Source organism: Primulina huaijiensis, chromosome 6 (assembly GCF_012295235.1).
Source record: "Primulina huaijiensis isolate GDHJ02 chromosome 6, ASM1229523v2, whole genome shotgun sequence".
Classification (NCBI taxonomy): domain Eukaryota; kingdom Viridiplantae; phylum Streptophyta; class Magnoliopsida; order Lamiales; family Gesneriaceae; genus Primulina; species Primulina huaijiensis.
This window is the reverse complement of record NC_133311.1, coordinates 21180335-21205326: the sequence shown is the minus strand read 5'-3', so window position 1 is coordinate 21205326 and position 24992 is coordinate 21180335. Positions and strand designations below refer to the sequence as shown.

Genomic DNA, 24992 nt, shown 5'->3' with positions numbered 1-24992 from the left:
ATAAGTCGCCCATTTAATTTTTGATAAATAGATACATGATTAGTCTAACGTTTCAAAATATGACAATCGCCTGCAATTTGCCTTGTTGTCTCGAATCCATGCCCCAGTTAACATTGTAGAGATTTTTTTCGTTTCCTCCAGGAAATATTTTCGACGCGTCTTAATTTTTAAACCCAAAAATCTTTGGGTTTAGCGTTAGTCTTCTTCTTGTAAGATTATTGAAGAATCAATGCATGCATATATGCAATGAAATACTTGGTCTTGTATTGGATATTAGCTGTCAGGTGAGAATAAATAAGCACGTACAAGGCATAGCACCACAACATGCACCTAAATCCTCCGGTAATTAATTTTCAAAGGTAATCTTCGAGAAAATCATGGCAAATTTCATGCTAGTTATCGCGATTAATAGTATACTCGCATTTATGACTTGGGATTTCGTCCTAGCCCATGAACCTAGCTCTCTTCAAGATTTTTGTGTTGCAGACGGTGCTGGAAGGTACGGTGTTTTTGGGCTTCGTCACCTCAGACCCGGAAAACAGGCTCATTTCGAAAGCACTACACAAGGGAGATGTGTTTGTTTTTCCTTTTGGACTGATTCACTTCCAACAAAACGTTGGCCAAGGGAATGCTGTTACAATGGCGTTCTTGAGCAGCCAGAACCCCGGTGTTATCGCCATCGCCAATACTGTTTTCGGGTCGAAACCTGCTTTAAACGATCAGCTATTGGCCAAGGCTTTCCGGGTTGATAAGTCGACCATCCATCAGCTTCAAGCTCCACAAAATTAAGATTTTAGTTTGGTTGTAGGTGATCTGTGATTCTTTAATATATCTCTCTTTTAAACTTAATCAGAGAATGCTAAGGTTGTAGATCGATTCCTCTCCATTAATGTTAGATAAAATACACCTTTAATTTATAAAATGATTCAAGTAAAATATAATATTAATAATAATGAACTCATGAATATAAATCTATGATATCAACATCTACTCAAATGTGTAGAAATTAGTAATTATTCTTTTCTTTTATTTCTTATTGGTTTTTTATTTTTTGAGCAAGCGATAGCATGGTTCATCTAATAATTTCGCATCTTGTTTTTCCACATATTAATCCTGATTTTGAGTTAGTTATTTTGAGAAAGTTTTATAATATAATCTGCTGAGAAATAATATCTAACGTGAAGTCTTAACTGTTAATTTTAGGAGTATTATTAATTATCGCAAAAAATTTTGTGAGATGGTATTCTAAGTCAATTTTATGATACGAATTTTTTATTTGGGTTATCAATGAAAAAGTATTACTTTTTATACCAAAAGTATTACTTATTGTTGTAAATATATGTCTGGTTGACATGTCTTATAGATAAAGATCCGTAAAATCGTATTACAAAATATCTACTAATCACGTGTTATATTGATTCTCTATGAACAATTAGACCATATCCATTACATGAAAAAATGGAGTAATAACAATTTAAAAAAATGTTCCACATTCAACATTTTCACTTTAGGACGGAAAAACACATAAATTTGCAATTTTAGTTATGTAGTTTTTTTTTTTTTTTTAAATCTTATAACTTATCCGTATCAACATTTGGTTTTCATTCAATATTTTGGATTTTTTTGCTAAGTCATTTTTGGCCAAAAAGCAATGAAATCATCAAATATCTGTATTTCACATCGTAGCTCTCGTAATGAGAATAAAATTATATTATACATATTAAAATAAATTTTAAAAAAACAAAGGAGAAAAATAAATCAAAACGATACTTAATATTTCAAAACGAGAGGAAAAAAGATTGTTGTTTCCTTTTAATTTAGTTTAGATAAATTTAATATGTATAAAATAGGTTTTATTCTCGCTATATGAACATATATAGGAGTATCGATGTCAAATAAGCAAAAATTTGATAGATTTAGTGGATTTAAACGAAAAAGCGAACAAAAAAATCAAATTATTAGATAAAAAACAAATATTGACAAGTTACATTATTAATGTCAAAACTTATCAATTTACATGAGTAATAATACTTTTCCCAAAATACTAACCAAGTATTTATTTATGTTCTTAAATATAATTTCCTAAAGAGTAGACATCTTGTTAGACTATCTCACATTTCTTTACTCTTTAAACGGATCTACTCTTCGCATATTTAAAATAAAAATTAATATTTTTTTAATGGGTGACCCAAATAGAATATTTGTCTTACAAAATTGACCCATGAGACCGTCTCACACGAGTTTTTGAGTTTCCTAAAATTCACTTTTTGAAAATATCTCAAATAATATTTTAAAACAAAAACACGATCTAACGAATAGATCGAAAAAATCACTTGATGTTAATTAGTTTAATAACTAGAACAAGTTATATAAAGAGCAACTTTATTATGAGACAGTCTCAAGGATTTATTTTTATGAGACGTGATAATTCGATCTATATTTAAAATAAAAATAATATTTTTATTTTAATGGCCCGGATCGACTTTTCCCCATCGGGGTCAATCCTCCCACGCTCATCCTCGTGCTACCGAAATATTAACTCTGATTGAAAGTTCCCTGGTAGTGGGATCTGTCACCTCCAATCCCAATAATAATCTCACCTCTTAAGATCTCGAAAAGGGGGATGTGTTCGTGTTTCCTAAAGTCTTGTTCACTTTCAACGAAATACTGCAATGTTAGTGCTGTCGCTATTGCAGGACTCAGCAGCCAAAACCCTGGCGTAGCCCCTCCGACGCTCAAGTCAGAGACTGAGGATATATGAGGGGAGCAGCTAAAGGTGCTGCTGAAAACAATATAGTGAATGAATAATCATACGTTCAAACCTGATATTTATAGGAGAATACCTGGACTTCTGATGGGCCCTTCACCTGTGGGCCTTATATATGGGCCGAGAGTTTGGGCCAGATCCCTTCACCTGTGGCCCTTCACCTGTGGGCCAGATCTTGATGGGCTCATCCATGGGTATCATGGAGTAAATTTATTATAGTCACAATACCAAGCTGAGAGAACTGGAAAGCCAATTGGTGCATATGTTGAGGCAAGAATACAATGATCCAGTGACATACATCACCGAGGATGGTAATTTTAACAACAAACTTGGAATGAAAAATTTCTTGATAGATTTCAAGATTATTCTGTCTATTTGAGTGGGCTTCCGGCTTCTAGGTTCGTTTTGGACTGAATTATGTTGATTACAAAGATAAACATCTGACAAGCTATCCAAAACATTCTGCCAAATGGTTCAAGGGATTTCTTGAAAGCCCCCTCAAGAATCTCGGATCAATGATCCCATAAAAAAATGTCACAAGGATATATATTCCTAAAGTCGACATCATGTACGGAATAAGGATTGCCTGCTTAATTACGAAACGCAAGATGAAATATAGCTCGAAAACTCGAAATATTTTCATTACGCAGAAACTTGTACAGAAAAATGAAAATCTTAAACAGTAATCATTGCATAAATGATGAAGTATGAGAGAGTACAATTAGAGCCAGTGATGTGAGAGTTGCACACAGAAAGCACGAATTGAGGGGGAAAAAAGATCAGCACATCAAAGTAAAAACAGGCGTAGAAAAAACCAAATAGAAAGCATATACTTAAGTGTTGCTCACTTCCTGATATGTTATAGGCATGATAATACCTTTTTCAACCGACATCACAGCTTTCCAAACAATACCAGGAGACGAGAATAAAAGAATTGAACCTTGCAAATGAAAATAAACAAAGTAAATTTAAGACTTGAAAGCCAGCAGCTATACTACAACTACATCACTTTTTTCATCTCCGCCTCCTGTCTCTACTTATGCTATGTTGATAATGAACAAAGATTCCACAATCCTATTATATTTAGGTGCACACGAAAAAATGAATAGAAAGAATTCCAGAAATTACAATACCAAATATAGCTTATGACCTATTGTGTAGGAGTGCCAGTATCTGAATTTTCTTCTGCGCGTGCTTCCTCAGATTTTGAATAATCAAAAGGCCTCAAATAATGAGTGCTAGAAACCGAGTGTTCTCCAGCATTGCTGTGCAACCAAGCATCTTGAAGCTGTAAAACATATTCCAAGTGCCACAGAACTTCCCCCATTGTCGGCCTGCTCTTCCCCTCATCTGCAAGACATTTCTAGGCAATCTCTCCAAATCTCATCAATGATTCTGGAGAATACTTTCCTTTGAGTTGTTCATCGAGAATGCTCTCAAGTGATCCCTCTCTTTGGCAACGCAAAGCGCATTCTGCAAGATTTATTTGATCTTTCGGTAATGTGGGATTAATAACAGCTCGGGCACAAACAACTTCAAAGAGGACCACACCAAACGAGTAAACATCAGATTTCTCAGTCAAATGTTGCCGCCTGAAATATTCGGGATCAAGATAGCCGAAGCTTCCCTTTACTGCAGTGCTCACATGTGTGTGCTCAAATGAAGGACCAGTTTTGGACAGCCCAAAATCAGCCATTTTTGCAATAAAGTTCCCATCTAACAAAATGTTGGTTGTCTTGACGTCCCTGTGGATTATTCCCCTCTCTGATCCTGTATGAAGGTAGTGCAATCCTCTGGCAGCACCAATACACACTTCCAATCGTTGCTTCCAACTTAATGGTGGTAAGTCGCTCCCAAAAAGATGATTCCTCAGAGTTCCATTTGCCATATATTCGTACACCAAAATCATTTCATTCTGCTCATCACAGAACCCAATAAGAGGGACAAGATGCCGGTGCCTTAGTTTTGACAGCATCTCAATTTCTGTCTCAAATTCTGCTAATCCCTGCTGAGATTGTGGATTGGATCGCTTAATTGCAACCAGGGTCGCATCATCAATCTCTCCTTTGTACACCTTGCCAAATCCTCCCACTCCGATCACCAAACTTTCATCAAAATTATGCGTTGCTGCTCTAATCTCTGTTACCATAAAGCGCCTCCCGGACCTGACAGAGCCAAATTGTCCATTTGGACTCTGACAATTCATCGATCCTTTTGCATTGGCAGTGCTGTTCCAAATTGATCCATGGAGGAACAAAGGCCGCCAGCCAGGAGAGGTCTTCTTGGTACCATTTTCTTCTCTCTTCTTCTTACAGAAGCAGATGGTCAGCATACATACAGCTGCAAGAATGACAATAGAAGCAATACCAGCTCCAATTCCAACCCAAAGGATTAGCTTTCTTGAACTTTTTTTTATTTCTGGATCACTATACTTCTGTACATAAGCAAGATTTCCATTCCGACTTAGCTTGAAAACCTCTAAACCACTCAAAAGAGCATCGGTTCCAGCAGAACCAGTACTTGTATCGGGACCTAATTGTATCCAAAGAGTCTTGGTTTTAGAAGAAATTGAATCCAGGTAGTCCTCATGATATGCCTTGTTTGTTCCTCCAGCTCGAACAAAAATGTCAAAGTTTTCTGCAGCAGTTTTGTTGTCAATGTACATTCTGAAAATCCTCTGATTAGGCTTATCATACAGCAGCTCACAGAAGTGCAGGCGGACTAGATAATCAAAATCTGGATCGACCTCCAATTTCCATGACATGTTGAATCTCTTAAGTAATGTCTGATTTGTTATGGATTTCTGATCCAGCATCTGAATTTATCATGTAACCTGAATCAGTTTCCCAAGTTCTCGAGAAAAAAGAATCTTGTGCAGGTTTGATGGATGAACCTCCAACATTCAATCTATACATGGTTTCGACCCCCCGTTTGTTTAAATTCAAAGAGCTAAAGCCACCATTTATGCCCACTCTCCTCACCGAGTCAATGAACATCTTATTGCCTTCTGGAATCATTTCTATTGCATTCACGAAACCAAATGAGCCTTTTGAGGGAACAAAATTAACAACCGTTTCACTAGCTTCAACACTAAGGAAATATTCCTTCACCAAATATGGTAAGCTAGAATTAACTCTTGAACCTGGAAAATTTGAGTTTTTATACAAAATCTCACCAGGAACATTGAATTCAGAAAGTAGCTTCAAACCATTCACCTCAACAGAAAAGTAAGAGTCATTGGCATTGTAATTTTCAAATATCAATGAGTAGAAATGAAGCCTAAAAAAATAACTCCCCACTGTTCCTTGAAAACTATAATTCATGCGGTCTGTAAAAATTCTGGCAGTTCTATAAAGTGGCCCGTAAACTGGATCGCCGTTGAACATAGTGCTGGAGGCTTCAATACCAGGAGCAATGAGTGTGAAATTGTTGCCTGAAACTCTGTCACCAATCCATCTCCTACCATCTACGTTTACACTCGAATTCGACCCACAATTTATCAGAAAGGACTGAATCTGGGATTCCACCGTTCTTGCAAACACAAATATAATCACCAGAAACAATATACTCCAGATTCTCATGCCTTGAACCTTCATCATTCACCACTTGTAAAACAAATAAGATTTCCTATTTTTATTTTACTTTTCCCCCAGTTGCTCTAATATGGTTTCTCCCCACGGAATTCAGAATCCAATCCAAGCACCAGTAAATAGCACCTAAGGACAGAATTACATCAAATAAAAATTAAAAACCGTAGGCTTGAACCAAACGAACTGTTACCTGCAAATACAATGACAATTTACCTCTCCTGTGCACATATTTTTCTACAGCATACTCACTCTCCAGCCAATATATTTTTCTTAAATGAAGAAACTCCAAAATATAAAAACAAAACAATAAGCTAAGACATCAAGTTACCTTCATCACAGAAATCATGACTGAAAGCCACCAAGAACTGTTGAATCAAACAATCAGCTAGCAGATCTGGGCCAGGAACCAGTAAGGAAAGGGAGGCATTTCAAATGGCTACGGAAAAACATTACAAGAAAGGAAAGATGCTATCTTCCCCCCCCCCCCANAGGAAAAAAATCCCGAAAAGAAGAAAAGTGGAGTTTTTGAAAAATGTGGAGGAAGACGCAAGGCGTAGGCTGAGATTAAGGTTTCAAAACAGACTGGAAAACATTCATTTCATTTATTTAGTCATATGTCTTGTTTTCTTTGAAAAAGAGTCGAGAATCCTGCAGATATGTACGTGTGTATATATATATTGCAAACTTTATTGCATTTAAGTTGTAACTGCTTTACTGCAGTCATCTTTTTTATTTTTATTTTCGGAAAAGAAGAAACAAAAATATGATTATGAAATTTCTCAGATTTTAACGTTTAGTGTTGATGAATATAAAACGTAGGGTGGGGCGAGTGGCAGATGAGTGTTTGGTTGGCGGAGTAAGAAACGGACCTCCATTATTCGTCATCCTCACATGCATTTGTCTGCAAGATCGATCGACGCGCAATTTAATACAAGATAATATGATAAAAAAAACAATTATGTTTATAATCCACTTTTAAATATAGAGACCAAATCGGCGGGCAGCGTAAGCACAAGTTCTAATTATTTTTTTTAATTTCATTTCAATTAAAAGACCATTCTTGTTCATTTGGCAGGAAACCAAGCTGCTTTCGCGAGTTGCATAATTTTCAACCATTTCAGTTGATTTCATTAAATATGGCTGTGCAAATCTTTATTTAATGTGAAAAGTTATTTATTTATTTTTTTTTGAATGAAATACTAATAATATTAAACCAAATAATGAAGAATCACATTTTGAAATACATGAGACTGAATGTAAACTCGATCTTCTAGACCAGACAAAGAAACAACCCTAGCACTAGCATGATTCGATGATCTACTAACAAAAACAAATGATAAAGATTGGAAATCCAACGTTTGTATTTTACTATCTTCCAAAATAAGCCCAACTGAATAAGAATCCGGAATTGATGAATTAAATCCATGAATAATTGATAGATCATCAGATTCAATTATGACATGAGAGAGCCAAATCTTTGATCCAACTACGGCCACTGAAGGATTTCGAATACCTCACAAAATCCCATGAATAGCTCCAAGAACAGATCCGAGATGATTCCTTATAATACAACTATATCCAGCATGACCCGACATGAAAAAATTGCTGCAGAAATGTTTTAAACTGTTCTGTTGAGGGTGCCAATCGGTGTCGTATCTTCAGCAGGAACGAACTTTTGCAACGAATATTCAACTGAGTAGTGTGCTACATAGATAGTAAGAAAGAAAAAAATACATGTAGTTTATACACAGGTCAGATTAACATCCATCTCCAGAAAAATGAAAGATATCCTCTGTTAGAGCAAGCTTACTTTTTCATTTAATAAACTAGCGAGTAGATAAATTATATGTGGTCATCTACATGGGAAAAATGTAACTCAGGGAAGAACAAATCTCACTTGAAGCTCAGATGTACATGGGAGGAAATGGACTTCTTGCCTTGGTCACCAGATCTATCAACTTACTTGGCTTCCTTTTTTCCCAAGAAAGAGCAACTCCTCTTGATATCACGGGCATGGGCATTTGTTCCATCCAACTGCTGCAAATCGATCAGTATGGTAGCTCAGTTAATGTACTTGGGTTGGTCCAAAACTTTTTGGTCCGAAGTAGCAACTGGTCCCTTAAATCTGCATTAGTAAAAAAAATACACAAAATTAGACATGAAGTTAACTCTTGCGCATACATGAAAAATAATACAGTCTAGTTAGCTATATTCATAATGGTGATAACATATGCGCCTATGATCGCAGCCCATTTGTACTTTGTACTATGATGGTGGACAGTGAGGACAAGGCTTTGCACCATTTTTTATATAGCCATCTCAAACCGAATCCATATTAACCATCATGTCCCATCCCAACAATGAAATGTCAACATATACAAGTATTTTTAGACTTGTTTCTGTTCTATTTTCATTTTTTTCCCTTGCCATGAAATTGAAGGTGGATATATAATTAAATTTGGCCATGCATGCCTCAAAACACATTCTTTTTTTGCACAAAACCTTTAATTACACTAGTTTCCGAGTATCAGTTTCCCCGCCCTTTCTCCTTATACTTATTCCCAATTAGCTGACATTTTGCCTATTGCAACGTAGAATTGTAGATGAGCATTCAAGGTAAGGCAGCAAATGTATAACCATTGACAATTCATGGCAGCAAACTCCCCTTAATAAAGCAATAATCAGACAGAATAAATGCCAAAAACTGAGAAAATCATTTAACAATGGTCTTTAGGTATAGCGATCTCCTACCATACATACAGCTTACTACAACTGCTTGATGGATTCCCCACTCAATTCCCTTCGGAGCAATTCCAGGATCTCAATAATCTGCAATAAAGTAACACATGGCTTGTAGTATTTGCTCTTATTCTGATAGCTAAGGAGAGAACTCAAAATTTAGGGATGAATCAGTTACCATGGAAGAAGGTATATCAGATAAATGCATGAACTACAAAGTCACTGAAGGTAACAGAAAACTAACACACTTGAAATTTATACTCAGCTTACCCCAGGATAATGCTTTAAAATTGGTGAATAATGATCCAGTGCGTTATATATCTTCTCAAGTAAACTCAAAAGAGCATCCACTTCATCTCCTAAAAGATCCACCTGAAGCACACACAAAAATGCTTACAATCAGATTAGCGAGCCCATGAAACTCAGCCTGCTGATTGCAAACAGGAAGAAAGGAAAAAAAATAGCAATCCAAAATGTTTAATATCATTATTGATTTCAATATGAACGTCTAGCTATCTGAAGTTTATAACATTATTGTTGATTTTAATATGAAAATTCAGCAACCTAAGCCACAAACCTGTCATGCCAGACTTCATACAAGTTTCACCATGGCATGCATAATTATTCGTCTTGTATTCATGGTGTCGACTTAAGATTATTAAGCATACAAAGCAGAGACATAAGTATAAATCCTTACAGATATTTTGGTCACATCATCCAGGATGCTATGGAGTGAAGCATAGGAAAAAAGGATTCAAAAACAGAATCAATTATTTTTTGCCCAAATCATGGTCTTTGTATTAGTCAGAACAAAAATTTCTTGTTCATACGAATAGATTTCATCTGAGAGAACACAGCGCAATATAGCACGTGCCTAAACTAAAAAGTTCATAATTTACTTTGCAGCTTACATATTGGCATATTGCTGATACAAATCGGTTATTCTCTCCAATCTGTTAACTCTTTATAAACCTGTGCTATTTATAATTCCATAATCAATATATCTGCGTGCTATAAAGAAATATTTGCTCATAATCACTGACCAATAACCATGCCATCCTAGTGCAAGGCTTAGACATCCATAAGCATAAAGTCAAGTCCTTACCTCAGCCTCAGCCTTCTGGAGATCAGAACATCTTCTCTCCAGGTTATATCTGTATGTCAGCCCTGATCTTCTGAATTCATCAGCGATCTTGGTCAGAGATCTCAAATGAGAACTCACATCTTCCAGCCTGCCAATAACATTAGAAACAAATATAGGAATTTGATTCCAATGGATGTCGAGGAAGCCAAAAACGTAAAAAACATTGTTGTGTGCAAGAAACAGGACTGAATGTCTGAATTTCAGTTCACAATTCACATCAATCTCCCATAGAAGCCTCGATAATCCACAGCCAACATCTGACACACTAAAACGGTGTAAACTAACAGGAAACAGACTTGGATCACAATAAAAAAGAGAACTTTTCCAAATTGATACTTAAGCATTTTCATGAAATTTTTACAGAATAAGCATTTAAATTCACAGCATTTTGTATAAGATCCCCTTTAGATGGTGGCTAACCATTCTTGGTTCAAAGAGTATGAATGTCACATCTGGAAATAGCAAGCAGAAAATTAGTTAAATATAAAAGATGGTAAATAGCGGCAAAACCCGATGTTGAAACCAAAAATAAAAATTTCTCCTCGACTTAAAAGCTAAGAAACCAACAAATCCATATGCTTAGCTTATAAGGAATTTAAGAAAAATATTTTCAATGTACCTTAAATTGTTCTTTTTTATCATCCCCAATATTCTGCATTCAAAATCATCAAGCTTTTTGGACATTCCATTTACGACAACAGTTGCAGCTTCAATTACCTTATTTTGTTTCTCCCCACTAGCTTCCCTCAAAATTAACATATCATGCCTTTCTTGAGCAAGAGCAAGGGCTGTGTTTCTAATTTCTATGGCTTCTGTTAAATCCTTTTTTGTTTGGTCGAGCTTTAGTGTCAGATTGTGTATTTCAGCTTTATCAAGATCAATCTTCTGCATTGCCTCCATAAGCTGAGCCTTCACATTGTTGCTAGCATTTTCCAATATTGGCTGTTGATCTATACGTTCTTTTAGCTTTCTTACCTCTTGCAAGGCTAGCTCAAACTGCTCCCTTTCTTTTGACAACAAAATCGACAAGTCCATCTCTGACTTTTTCCTACGTTCCATTTCTTTGTCCAAATTTAGTATGTGCTCCTTTAATTTTTCCTTTTCGTCAACCTCCCATTTTACTTCACTTTCCATTTGAAGAACATTTATTTGTAGAGAATTTCTAATTTCCTTCTCAGATGACAATTCTTGATACAGGTCTTTGAGTCTTTCCATGGCATCCTTAACCGCATCCTTGAATAACATTCCACTCAATTCTTGCAGTATCAGTGGTTCAATATCTGAATCATCAAGTTCACATCTACTAGAAGTTTCAGTAGGAAGAGAAGCTTCGATGAGAAGATTATCGTAAACTTTTCGCATTACAGCAAGCTCCATAATCGAATTTTCAGAGTTGCTTCTAATATGTCCAATCAGCTGTTTCATGGCACATTTATGGACTTCTTCGGCTAGCGAAGCTTCCACACATAAATCTTCCACTGATGACTTCAGACTTGCAACAAGCTTCAGCATATTTACCTCATTTGAAGATTGCTGCATCAATTTCCCAGCAATGTCTGCAACCTGCAATTCCAGGCACTTCAATTCACTTTCCTTGTTGGCAAGGGAGTGTCTGAGCTGACAATTATCAGAATGAAGGCTTTCAAGTTCACCTTTCAATTTCACCACACTTTCAGCATTATTTATCATTGCAGGAAACTTCTTATTTTCTAAAAGAAAGCAGTCCAATTTTGTAATTACTTCAGGTATCTTTTTCCTAAGCACGTCAAATTCCTCATCTTTTCGGTGAGTCACATATGATCTCCTTTCATTAAGATAATCTCGCTTTAAACTAAAATATTCTTCAGTTCTCTGTTGTATAGCAGACTCATGATCCCTTCGTATCCCAGTTATGATGCCATTAAAATACTTCACCATGTCTTCCTTAGAAAGATGCTTCAGCTGCTGAAAATCGTAGCTCTCGTGGAAGTTAACTTTAAATGCCTCAAGCTGTCCATTCCCTTCACTAAGAGATGTTGCCAGGCTAACTTGATTGCTGAAGGCTTTGCGGTGCAAATGGTCCAGATCATGAGATCCATGAGAAACTAACCCTGTCTCTGTGATTGAGAGAGACTTCACGATTGCATCTAGCTGAATTCGTAAACTAGATATCTCATTGAACTTTTCAATCCGTTTCCAATCACAGTTTCCATAAACTCGATTATGTTGTTCCCACAACTTCTCCTTATACTCCTCGTGAAGACTTTTAATTACACTTTGCATCACTGTAGCCTCTAGTTGCCCTAATACATCTCGCTCCTGCTGCCACTCACAAAGAGATATCTTCGAATACTGTAAAATATCATCGATCAGTATGAAAACAGTGTCTACATTTGTCTTCAGCTGCTTCAAAATCTGATTGATGTCCTGAAAGTTTTTACACTCCTTTTCCTGTAAAATCCCACCCAACCCCATCAACCCAACATCCAAACCACTCTTCTTGATCGAATTATATCCTCTAATACAACTAATCTCCTTCTCAATCTGCATGAATTGCTCCTTTGCAGCATTCCTGAAACCATTTAAAGCCTCGCACATTTTATCGTTCTTCACACATGCATCAATAGAACTTGATAGCTTCTCACTAGCTTCAAATGAGCTAGAATTGACATCACGGGATTGCAGGCACTTCTTCAAATTGGCCACTTCTAGTTCTTTAGTTGCGACCCTTTCTGCAGCATCTTGCTCCACTGCAGTCACCATCCCCTTAATAACAGAATCACTAACCATTCGTGAAATCATCAACCGGTCATTTATATCTTCCCAATACTCCTCCAAACCCTCCAGAACCTCATCTGCTAAATTCCCTTTTCCTGTTTCAAACCCAGTTAAATCCGAAATCCCATTCCCATAGCTCCCCTGCTCAAGCCCACTTAATTGCTTACACCCATTTCCGCAGCTCTCCTGTTCAAACCCATTTTTCACATTCACTTGCTCCAACCCACCACCACTTTCAGATGAAAGAATAAGATCCTCGTTCGAAACACCAAAATCTTTGAATACCTCTTGACTCTCCATAACACATACGTATACCTAACTTTTAGTCAAAAAAGTCAAATCCACTAAACTCATCCAGCTGAAACAAATGCAATAAATTCAAGCACCCACCATTAACTTGGATATCAATAAATCACATGCAAGAAGCCCAGAGCTAAAGTAGAAGAAAAAGGTGGAGTTGGAAAAAAAAACTCGCAATTTTGTGTAAATTTGCTTAATCTTTGGACCAGAAACCCTGAAAATTCACCACTTGTTTTGATGATACTATGTTTCTAGGGTTTTTGAGAGAAGGGGATAGAGTTGAATTGAGGCAAATAGAGGCGGGAGCGAACTAATGCACTGAGTTACAAAAATAGGCCCAATTGCCTATATAATTTACGTAAAATGCCATCCGTCCACCTCGACCCGTGTTATTGTGGCGTATGTGGAATTTGTTGGTATTTGAGAGCAAAACGATCACGGCCAATGATTCCTGGGCTATCATCGGCATTTGCTACTTTTTCACTTTTCATTGGTAAAAATAAATTAAATCTTTTAAAAAGGCCAGCAATCATCAATTTTATTAAATGGATTTTTAACTAGATTTGGTTCATGAAAAAAAATTGTGTCGAATTTGTTATTTTTTTTTTGTAAATATGAATATGATCAATTCTTTTTACGGATATAGATTTATGAGACTCTTTCACATGAAACTACCTTTAAAAAAAACTTGTGCTCCGTTGTAATTATTTTAGAGTAATTTGTCTTTAAATCTCAAAATCTAATTTTGGGTTGAGATATATTTACCAAAGTTTAAATAAAAACAACAACATATATAATATCAAATATAATTATATATATATATATATATGTATTAAAAAATCAAATAAATTATAGTACTACTGGTAGTATCTTATCAAATTCAAAATCTCAATAATCATATATAAAAAATAAATAAATATAAGAAATAATTATGTTCTAAGAAAAAAAGAGTTAATTGGTCCAAACAGATTATATCTGGTTCAGCGATTCATTGTCGATTTGATCGACAAAATTTTTTTTTGAGTGTGGGCCAGACCAATCTGTGATGGTCTCCAGTTGAACCAACGAGTCAAACCCGATTGGAATGATAATCTTTTGATATAAATTATATGGAGTGGGTCTCATGTGAGACCGTCTCACGGATCTTAATCTGTGAGACGGGTGAACCATACCAATATTCACAATATAAAATAATACTCTTAGCATAAAAAGTAATACTTTTTCATGGATGATCCAAGCTCATGGATGATCCAAGTAAGAGATCTGTCTCACAAATACGACCCGTGAGACCGTCTCACACAAGTTTTTGTCAATTATATGACTTAAACGATGATAAGTTTTTTTCATTAAATTTTTTTCTAAATAAAAGACAAATAATGAGAATATTAATCATTTTATATATATTCTCCATTAATATCATCATCACATTAAGGTAGTATTTACAAAAACTTACAAAACTTGATTATAGATTTTTCCTTTATAAATTAGAAAAAATTTGGTTGCAAAATAAAAATTCATGATTATTTTTTAAACATTTATAAATACTATCTTAATAATATTAGTTAATCGTTTTAACTATTAAAAAAATATTATATTTTGTTAATAACGATGATAATAATCATCAGCTCTAAACGACGCTTATTAATTGGCTTATACGTGGCATATTTTTTAATTAATCAATAAAATATATATATATATATAATTTATTCGAGAAAATAATATAAAATAAAATAACGTGAAAAAAGAGTAAAATTTGGGCCGGCCCAAATGAACGTTAAAATTCATTACTGGACCAAACTTATCATTCACATGAATTGTAATCCATACAATTTGACTCGTCAAATGTCCGAGTTTTCGTCTCTTTCCGTAGCTGCGCCACTCTGCTCCGACCTCCGCCGCTCTAGTTCGAGCTCCGCTGTCGACCAAGTTTCAAGGTTTTCTTCAATTCTATGCACTTTATAACTTTTATAGTTAGTCGAAAAATATCGATTCAAATATAATGGTGTCTTTATATTTGTCGTCCAGTGACAAGGGCTGACTGAATGGTAAACTGTACTGTAGGGTGAGCAGAAACCAAACCAATCCGGTTTAGCTCACCACGAGTAAAATATACTCTTTAATTATTTTCTTGAAAACGAATTCATGGATTGCTAACTTATTTATTTCTTGATTATCTTGGTTGCGAACTGACTCGACTGTCGTTCTTATTTCGTTCTTGAAGGACTTGTTAATTTCTTCAAGAAAAGTATGAATACATCATGTAGAGGAAACGCAGAAGTGTCACGCTGTGTTGTGAATTTTTTGCACCAAAATTCGCATGCAGGAGAGTTTGGTTGTGGTCAATCAACTAAAAGTTTTTTGCCATTGTCCAATATATGCAAGAAAGAAGCCAGAGATAGAAGTAGTAGGAGAGACAGTGTTGTATATTCAATGTCGAGCGGCCATATGAAAAATCATGTAAAAGCTGTTGCTGGGGATAAGGGCGAGGGACTTACCTACAAGGTTTCTGGTGTTGACATAGACGCTGGTTCAGAGCTTGTCCGAAGGATCGCAAAGATGGCTCCTGGTATTGGAGGATTTGGAGGGCTCTTTCCATTGGGTATGATTTTCTATTTCTCTTTCTTGGTTATGATGATATCACGAAGCGGTCTAGTGTTAAGATCTTGTTTATTAATCATGATAAATGACTCTGCTATATGAGTTCCATGCCTTTGCATAATAATATATGTTTGTTACTGTGTGATTCAAGATGAAATTTTTTCATTCATCAACAGATTTTTTGTCCATCTAATATTAATTTTAGTTAGTAAGTACAGAAATGAACTTGCTTCCCCATTCCCCTTACTGTTGAGTCTCTATTGTTTGCAGGAGATTCCTATCTCGTGGCTGGTACAGATGGCGTTGGAACAAAACTGAAACTTGCTTTTGAGACTGGGATCCACGAAACTATTGGTATTGATTTGGTAAGTATCAATCGGTCTCTCGTGGAGCCCATATGCCTATGTTTGTGTAAAAATTCAAAACAAACTGGTGCCAGTGAATCAGAATAAAGTAAATTGAGGTTGAACAAAACACTCCCTCGACAAGTACTGCAACCCTACTCTTCCCCATTTTTCCCTCTTACTTTCTATTTCTTTTTTAAGGATCTTACCGGTTCTCGTAGATTTTTTTCATCGTATCTAACTATATTGAGTTTGACATTCTTTTTTTTTGTACTTGATAGCTCATTAGATTTTTCTTGTAGACTAGCTTTACTTTCTTGTACCACCTATAATTTCTATGTATCATTATCTTTTGTCCCTTTTTTTGTATCATTGAGATAAAAAGTATTCTTATAATTTTGCTTCATTACCTGTGGTATAAACATCCATTTTCTATTTATTAGGTGGCAATGAGTGTGAATGACATAGTCACCTCCGGTGCAAAGCCATTATTTTTCCTTGATTACTTTGCTACAAGCAGGCTTGACGTCGATCTCGCAGAAAAGGTATGATTTGACTAACCTTATCTTTCATGTGTGAGATTTTTTTTTTTTAATTTTCTTATGGGAAACACAATTTTCAGGTCATAAAAGGCATAGTTGATGGTTGCCAGCAATCTGACTGTGCTCTTCTTGGAGGAGAGGTACTTGTCTTTCTCTTTAATCATGTGTGCTTGCTACAGGGATAATTCGTGTTGATAAACATTCATATCAGCTCTGGTGATGGTGCGAGTGGATTGCGCATCTAGGATGTTGGGCCCTTGTTCTTTTCCTTAACATGATTTAGTTTTTCATTGGTCTTGCCAATTATGGAGCTATTTTGAATTTATATTTGTTAATCGAAATTGTTGATAACTTGGTTTTGCCGCACTGTTGGAAGATATTTAATCTAATCTAATCTGCACCAAAATTTTATGTGCTTACGCCTTTTATTTAAGTAACTCAATTATCCTTCGCCATGGATTTGTGATGCCACACTCGAGTTAGCATGAAGTTGAGAGACTCTTGAGGTTGTGTTGCTGGTATTTATGATTAACCAAAACTTGTTCAACCTAAACTTGATGAACTGCTTTTGTATTTCAGACAGCAGAGATGCCTGATTTCTATGCAGAAGGTGAGTATGATTTGAGTGGTTTTGCTGTGGGCATTGTTAAAAAGGAATCAGTTATCGATGGGAAAAACATAGTGGTTGGTGATGTCCTCATTGGTCTACCATCAAGTGGAGTTCATTCAAATGGATTTTCTCTTGTCAGGAGGTCTAACTTTTCCTTCGAAGAAATTGGTCCTTAATATTTGTCATAGAAAAACTATCTGCTTCCTGCACGATTCATTGGATCTGATCGTTTCTGTAGTATTTCAATGTCAATATTTACTCCATATCTTGTACTATCATTCCTCTGATTAAATGGAAATTCTGCCATGTCAATTCAGGGTTCTCGAGCGGAGTGGCCTCTCTTTAAAGGACAACCTGCCAGGTTCATCCATCCTTTTAGGTGAAGCTCTAATGGCGCCTACTGTTATTTATGTTAAGCAGGTAATTCCTAAAACCATTGGTTCTGCAACTTCTGCTCAATGGCCTTGAGTGTTTGTTACATTTTGGAACAGGTTCTTGACATCATCAGTAAAGGTGGTGTGAAAGGGATAGCTCATATCACCGGTGGTGGTTTTACTGATAATATACCCCGTGTGTTTCCGCAAGGATTGGGAGCTGCCATATACAAGGAATCTTGGGTTGTCCCTCCTGTTTTCAAATGGATCCAAGAGGTACGAGTAATATTTATTTAGACTTTACTTGTGATATCAGATTTAATCTTGATTTAGGGACTGATCATGTTTTACGTTTCTGTGTTTTCTACTCTCCACTGTGTTATTGTATGGCATGCGCTATCATTTCTTTCCATTCACGAAACCTTAGTGAAGTGTACTTTTAATAATGCTTCAAAAATAAATTTGCCAGGCTGGGAAAATCGAAGATGTTGAAATGAGACGAACTTTTAATATGGGGATTGGGATGGTTCTGGTTGTCAACCAGGAGGCCGCTCGTAGGATACTTGGGGCAGAACATGGTGCAAATAAAGCGTTTCTCATTGGTGAAGTTATAAAAGGTGACGGAGTGAGTTTCAAATAACGGACGGTAGATTATATGCCCCCTAGTTTCATCTTTAACGATTTTTCCCAACTGTGAGACCGTAGATGTCATATTTTCATTTTATTATCGGTCTCAAATGCTGTTCACCTTTAACAATTTTCTCTGTGTCATGCAAATGAGTGAGATGATCTGATGATGTATATTTGGCGTAATGTGAAAGTATGAGTATTTGATTTTATTGTCTTGCCCAATTGTACCCTGTCATTGTCATGGGCAGTCAGATTGTATGAATGTGCCAGCCGAAGTTTAATTTTTATTTCAAATCCTCCTTGGGCATTTCTTGGCTCATTTGTGCATGTCAGAAGTTCTGGGCACAGTTGTAATGAACACAGATTATGTACGATGATCGTAAGACAGAAGACGTGACTTATAAAGCTTAAGGAAATGTATTTAAAATTTCTACGGTGAGAGATGTTTCTTCCTTTCTTCATTCTCTCATGATATAAAGAGAAAACTTTCATGATCTAATGGATAAACTTATTACTACCTCCCTGCATAATACTGCTAGATTCCATTCTTCCTAATTTTTACAGAACATCTAAAACAAAAGACAACTTCAATTTGTACTCATTCAAAAATCCGATAGAGCTTTGATGGGTTTACTTGTTATTTGTTACCTCCATTGAAGGATAACATAATAACTAGTTAGATATTGATATTTTTGTCAAATATTGGAACACAACTCATGCCAACTGATAAATTTTATTATTCTCACCACTTTCTGAATTGAAGGATAAATTTCTTACGCCAATGGAGGATACACATGCAAGGAATTGAAAATCTCTCCTAGCTAATTAATAATCTATATATTGATTGATTTCCTCTGGAAGGATCTGATATTTACTTCTCATGGATACGGTCATACAGAGTAGTCTCACTCAAAATTTTTTTTTGTTTTGCATTAATCTCGGTTCAAGGTATTATGATTTATGCATGCTTCTCGTCATCATGTCTCCAACCTTTCATCCCAACCCAATTGAGGTTGGCTGAATGAATCTCTTTTGCACTATGTTCTGTTTGAAATTAAAGTATTTGATATTTGAATTTCATTTGACTCGTGCTTCGTAAATTTTACATTTGGCATTCATTTCTGTTCTTCTAAGTCTAAGTTGATAAGTAAAGTTAGATTGATGAAGTATAACATGGATTTCTTGGTAAGATTTCTTAGCCTGTTTACTTTTCATGATTTTTATTATATTTGCAAAGTCATAACTTCAGTATCCTTTTATTGCAGAAAGATATAGTTTACCCCGTTATTAGTTGTATAAGTGTCTAGAGTTTCTTGACGAGGTCATTCATCATATTGTTAACTGCATCAATGCTTAAAGGTTTCTTGATACAACCATCGACACCAGCCCGAATAAATGCCTGTGTCTCTGATTCCATACTGCAAGAAGTTACTCCAACAATCATATTAGTCACCCCCATGGCTCGGAGTTCCTTGGTAGCCTGTCAATCACAGGGAGATTAACTTTAACTCAGTAGTTGATCAACATATAATCAAGACAAATCTCAAAACGTTTAGAAGAGTTATGTATGACCGTAGGCCCATCCATGATAGGCATCTCCATGTCCATAAGAACTAGGTCAAAACTTTTTCCAGACTGACACAGATCAACAGCTTCTTTGCCATTTTCCACTGCTTCAGTTTTCAGTCCTAATTTCCTCAGTAGCCTCATGTGAATTTTTCGAACGATTGAATCATCATCCACTACAAGTGCTCTAACCATTTTCTCCTCTTGCAACGAACCCTTGCTTGCGACAAATTGCTTGCTCTTAGAACTTTCTAAATCCATGTTTCCTGCCAAGAATATATTTTGTGTTAAACCTACCTGTAATCATTCATGAACATTTCAAGAGTGTGATGTCTTGACTGTAATCTTCTGGTAGTACTTTTTAGAATCACAGAATTTTGCGGAGAATATCTTTCTGGCATTCGTGTAATAGAATAAATATAGACGGTCGGTGATTGTTGTGTTTTAATTGGAAAAAATAGGGAAAATTGCTGAATTATTATTGAATTTTACGCAATGGTAAAAAATAGCTAAACTTGCTGAAAGCTTAAACTTAACAAAATGTTGATCACCTCTTCCGAAGCTAAGAACAATAGTCTATGAAAACTGAGGGATGATGATATCTCTTGCCAGTTGCCACACCAGGCATGTAAGTAAGTTAAAGAGGAAATTTCCTCGAGAGAACTTTGAAAAAGTGGGTCAATTCAAGGATTGAATAACGGAGCTGCAACCTGGATTTTCTACTTTTTAGTCAGATTTTTCATTTGTCTTTTGTTTCTTTTAATTTGATGAATCACTTAAAGTTGCTGGGGAATTTTCCCTGGATATTAATGTTTTATTCCAAATTCATAGATTTTATTTTCCTCTTTACGAAGACAGTATCATGAATGGAGATTGTGCATATCTAAGTGATTCAAAATTTGGACATTGTCATTGATATGTTCACTTGGTTGACATTGTAGAACCCCATCAAAGGAGGGAAGATAGATGAAATTTTGAGTGTGAAAACATGAATGTAACGAGTAAAAATAGTTAATGTTACATTTAGTTTTCTAAAAGGGGGAAAAAAAAGAATACATCAAAAGCTGTTTTCGTTTCACCCATCGGAGGAATGTGTGTGTGTGTGTGTGTGTGTATGTCCGAAATTGGAACATTCATTAATATTAAGTGGGTGTGGAGCAGTTGGGCCTATGCCAGCCAGCCAACTTTTTGTCACACAATGTCAAATCTAACTACAGCCAAAGAAACATTCAGGCATTACCAATAATTGCGCAAAAAATAACTGTCACGCAGCGAACAATCCTCTCATTAGCTAACACAAAACAATGACAACATTATCATTATTGTTGTTGTTATTACAACAAACCAAAAAGGCAAATAATATTAAGAAAAAAGGGAGGAGAGGAAATGTAAAACAACCTCTCTTCTTTGGATCTCTCAAAATTTTCAAATTATTTAAGCAAATATTTGACTCGGCCTCTTCTCGATATTTGCTTATTCTCGGTTTCTTGGAAATCTATACGTAAAACATTAAAGTAGCCATTAGTTGTTCTTGAATTCTCCATTTTCTTTCTGGGTTACTGTTTTTAAGGAGATTATGAATAAGGTTCGTGCCAATTCGTCACCCGAGTTAGTTCCACCGCCATTAAACATGGAACAACAATATGACGATTCTGCACTAGAAGGTACCTGAGCATCTCAGTATTATCCTATTTAGTTACCAGTTAATTATGTTTTTGTTTTGAAATAAATCATAAGATATTGTGAATCTGTTGGACGATCAACGTTTTAAACCTTAAATCATCGATCTTCATGAATGAATTATTCGTCCATTCGGTAGAAAGATCCATACACCGTTGAGCTTTGTCTTTTGTCCCTTAAATGTTGCAAGATTGCCATCCAAATTCTTCCTAAATGTCGATTTTTTTATTCAGGGGTGGCAGCAAACGTGAAGTTATTGTTAAAACTAATCCAAGATCACAAAAATGCCTGCGATAACGACAAAAACGACAGCCGGAGAATGCTGAGGGTGGCCACTATGATGACCATTATTGATAGTGTTAGAAGCAGAATCCAAAAATGCCAATCTTTTGGAAACAAAAAATCAGAGGCGGAGCTTCGGCGTTGCAACACTGATCTGAGGCGGAACAACATCCCGAGGGACCGGAAAAACGGAAACGAGTCTCTGGACGACGAAAAAGAGAGGCTAAAACGAGAACTGAATTCATGTTTAGCCACACAAAAGAGCCTGAGTGTTATGTGCTCTAGTTTAGGGAAAGAAAGGGAGATTATGGCCACACAGCTTTCACTCAAGGTTCACGAACTGAGCGAAATGGAGGATATCATTAATGGCCTCAAAAAGCAGAACGACAAATTGCTAGATAAAGTAAGGGAATGTGCCTCAGAGCATAAGGAGATCAAAAGGTTCAATGGTGTGGGGAGAGGAGAGTCACAAGGGAACGTGGCGTTGCAAGAGAGAAACAAGGAACTCTCGGAGCAACTCTTGAAGTCCCTAGACGGATACCGATCCATGAAAAGAAAGCTCAGAGAAGCACATGAAGAGAACATAGTGATGCACAACACCATCGATGAAATGGGAGCGAAAGTTATCACTAGCTTCGAGAAAGTTCGAGGTTTTAAGGAACGTATATCATTATCTTCCAGAGACGATGTTCCTGACGACGTCCGGGAGGAGATCGTGGCGTTGGAGGGCATGTTCGACTACTTCCAAGAATGTGTGAAGCAAAAGGGTCTTGCATGAGAACTTAGGATGCATTATTTGACTCCCATTTTGGCTTTAGATTATTCTAGTTTGTTAATTATGTTATATCGAGGTATATATTTCGTCGTTGGCAACGTTGTACGTTCTTGTTTGCGTGCAACTAGTTGATGATTTATGTAGCTTATAAGGATTTGAATTCCTTCATTAAATTTGTATTTGTATCCTTGTTTATACAAATTTTTGGATTAATTTCTTATCAGTGGCTTCTCACCGTCAATTGATTTAGTAGGTCGCGGTCTCACAAAAGTTTTTATGTAATTGTTTTGAAACCAGTAAATCAAAATTATATTGATTTCTATCACGATTCTTAAGCAAAATTATTGGATAGGTATCTTTGGTATATGTCACAAATAATCTTTTTTCTAAAATGTATTTTTCTGTATTACATGGTACATATCAAGGAACACATATTAGATTTTTACCCTCTTTTATCTATTTAATGCAACACTTGTTAATTTTTCAAAATTTGTTAATTTTTTTACCATTTAGATAAAAATAAAAGATTTTGATTTTCATATATTTATTATATGAATTTAAGAAAATAGTTGCTTTTTTTTATACGTTATTATTTTATCAAAAAAATTCATACGGTAATTGTATTATGTCGCTAGTAATTAGTATATGAGTCATGCTTAGATGTACACTGAAGTTACACTTAAGGGTAATAAAAGAATAATTAAAATAAAAGAGATGTAATTTAATTCAAAGATATTCTTTGTAATATATGATTAATCAATAACAAATAATTTGTAAAAGAAATATTACATATATTTTTCATGTAAAAGAAATATTATATGGTAACATGCAAACATATTTTAGCCTTTGCGCTACCACCACCATTCTACCCCTTTCCAAAGGAATTAAAAATAGAAAATAGAGACAATTTGACAGCTATCATTTTTTCATGTACGTGAATTGTTCTATTTCACTTGTTGCTTACATTTTTATTTAGTCTATGTTTGCATTTGATTAACTGATGTCAAGATAAGGATTTTCACCAGGTAATGATTGATGATCAATGATCGAAGTTTCACATTTTGGATTCTTTGAATTTGCAGATTTCAGTTCTAATTCAACTTCTTCATATTTGTGCATTCTTGAGGTTGCTTATATATGATTTAACTTTTTAAAATTTATTAATATTATGCCATTTTTCTGGACTTCTTAGAGCAATTATGGTTGCTTTGGTTGAATGACTCTCCAACCGGGTCGATTATGAGGGAAAGAACACGTACGCAAATTAACGAGGCACATCGGTGGTGACTGTAACTTTGATAATCTTGAAAATTTATATTGTTTGATTTGATTTTTATAGTTTATACATATAGCCAATCTCATTATTGAGTAATGAAGGTCAGTCATTTCATAAAAGAAAAAAATAAAGTAATTTATTTAGTTCTATTATTATTATATTTTTTTTAATTTGAGAGAAGTTTACAGCATTTGCGTTGTTATAATTGAATCTCGAATCATATATTTTTATTTTAAATTCGAGACATTGATGTTAAATATACTATATCTATCGTTGGCCAGTTTAGTTCTATTTTTTTATGATTGAAAAATGTTGTATATTGGTCCAATTTTTTTTTAAAAAAAACCTAGGTGATTTATTTTTCAAAACATATTTGCTCAATTTGTTTGTTAAGAATTATTTCCATTATTTTTAAAATAATATGTGGATTTTATTTTATTTTTACAATAGATCAGGCATAAATGCATTAATTTTAAAATCTAATTATCATACAATTGAATCATATGAATTGCGTATAATTCCATTACATAAAATTATAATAATTTTATATTTACTAATTGGCATTTTTTTGCACTTATATTGCTATTTTAAATCATATTTATCTCATTCTAACTTGAGGTTACGCCAAATAACTGTTTTTAACCACTGTTCGTGAGTACGAGAGAGAGACGGGGAAGCTGATGAAGACTAATTTTGTTACACTTTTAAAAGGTATACACACTAGCACACAATTTTTCTTTATTATGTTTAAAATTAATAGTATATGGTCAACTCTACTCATGTTTCCAATAATAATTAATAATTTTGAAATAAAAAATAATATATTTTCATGAGTAACTCAAATTGGAGATCTGTCTCACAAAATTAACTCGTGAGACCATCTCACAATAGTTTTTACGTAAAATCAATTCACCGAATATTTTAAAAGTAAAGGAAATATTTTTTAAAAATAATTTTTTTTTCAAAAATAATTGAAAAATATTGGACCGCGCATACATAATGAAAAATATTAGGACTA

The 24992-nt window shown here is 35.1% G+C and overlaps 5 protein-coding genes, 1 long non-coding RNA gene and 1 pseudogene across 8 annotated transcripts; 4 read left to right on the top strand and 3 right to left on the bottom strand.

Moving 5' to 3' along the window:
• Positions 1–450: 450 nt before the first annotated feature.
• LOC140979182 (putative germin-like protein 2-2) lies at positions 451–789 on the top strand. The gene has a single exon (XM_073444516.1). The coding sequence runs from the start codon at positions 451–453 to the stop codon at positions 787–789; it is 339 nt and encodes a 112-aa protein (XP_073300617.1).
• Positions 790–3580: 2791 nt separating this feature from the next.
• Positions 3581–8007, bottom strand: LOC140978226 (probable receptor-like protein kinase At1g30570; annotated as a pseudogene).
• Positions 7944–8483, top strand: LOC140978227 (uncharacterized). The gene is made up of 2 exons (XR_012175536.1): positions 7944–8053; positions 8159–8483. It is a non-coding gene; the product is annotated as an uncharacterized lncRNA (long non-coding RNA).
• On the bottom strand, positions 8044–13552 carry LOC140978225 (WPP domain-associated protein-like). Of its 3 annotated transcripts, XR_012175535.1 has the most exons (6): positions 10860–13552; positions 10202–10328; positions 9367–9468; positions 9109–9186; positions 8321–8482; positions 8044–8213 (listed from the first exon to the last, which is right to left on the bottom strand). XR_012175535.1 is itself a non-coding variant. In XM_073443093.1 (5 exons), the coding sequence occupies exons 1-4, from the start codon at positions 13295–13297 to the stop codon at positions 9124–9126; spliced, it is 2730 nt and encodes a 909-aa protein (XP_073299194.1). In that variant the 5' UTR covers positions 13298–13552; the 3' UTR covers positions 8044–8482; positions 9109–9123. The 3 variants fall into 3 exon arrangements, 2 of the variants coding, with proteins under 2 accessions (XP_073299194.1, XP_073299195.1); XM_073443093.1 differs by having other exon boundaries at positions 8044–8482; XM_073443094.1 differs by having other exon boundaries at positions 8044–8482; positions 9114–9186.
• A 1563-nt stretch (positions 13553–15115) lies between these two features.
• Positions 15116–18604, top strand: LOC140978222 (phosphoribosylformylglycinamidine cyclo-ligase, chloroplastic/mitochondrial). The gene is made up of 9 exons (XM_073443091.1): positions 15116–15231; positions 15519–15896; positions 16166–16260; positions 16683–16784; positions 16862–16921; positions 17361–17533; positions 17709–17811; positions 17883–18041; positions 18235–18604. The coding sequence occupies exons 2-9, from the start codon at positions 15545–15547 to the stop codon at positions 18403–18405; spliced, it is 1215 nt and encodes a 404-aa protein (XP_073299192.1). The 5' UTR covers positions 15116–15231; positions 15519–15544; the 3' UTR covers positions 18406–18604.
• A 189-nt stretch (positions 18605–18793) lies between these two features.
• Positions 18794–20893, bottom strand: LOC140978223 (two-component response regulator 24-like). Its single transcript, XM_073443092.1, has 2 exons — positions 19968–20893; positions 18794–19875 (listed from the first exon to the last, which is right to left on the bottom strand). Exons 1-2 carry the CDS (start codon positions 20220–20222, stop codon positions 19699–19701), a joined length of 432 nt encoding a protein of 143 aa, XP_073299193.1. The 5' UTR covers positions 20223–20893; the 3' UTR covers positions 18794–19698.
• Positions 20894–20906: 13 nt separating this feature from the next.
• LOC140978221 (uncharacterized) lies at positions 20907–22896 on the top strand. The gene is made up of 2 exons (XM_073443090.1): positions 20907–21625; positions 21875–22896. Exons 1-2 carry the CDS (start codon positions 21538–21540, stop codon positions 22699–22701), a joined length of 915 nt encoding a protein of 304 aa, XP_073299191.1. The 5' UTR covers positions 20907–21537; the 3' UTR covers positions 22702–22896.
• The last annotated feature ends 2096 nt before the right edge of the window (positions 22897–24992 follow it).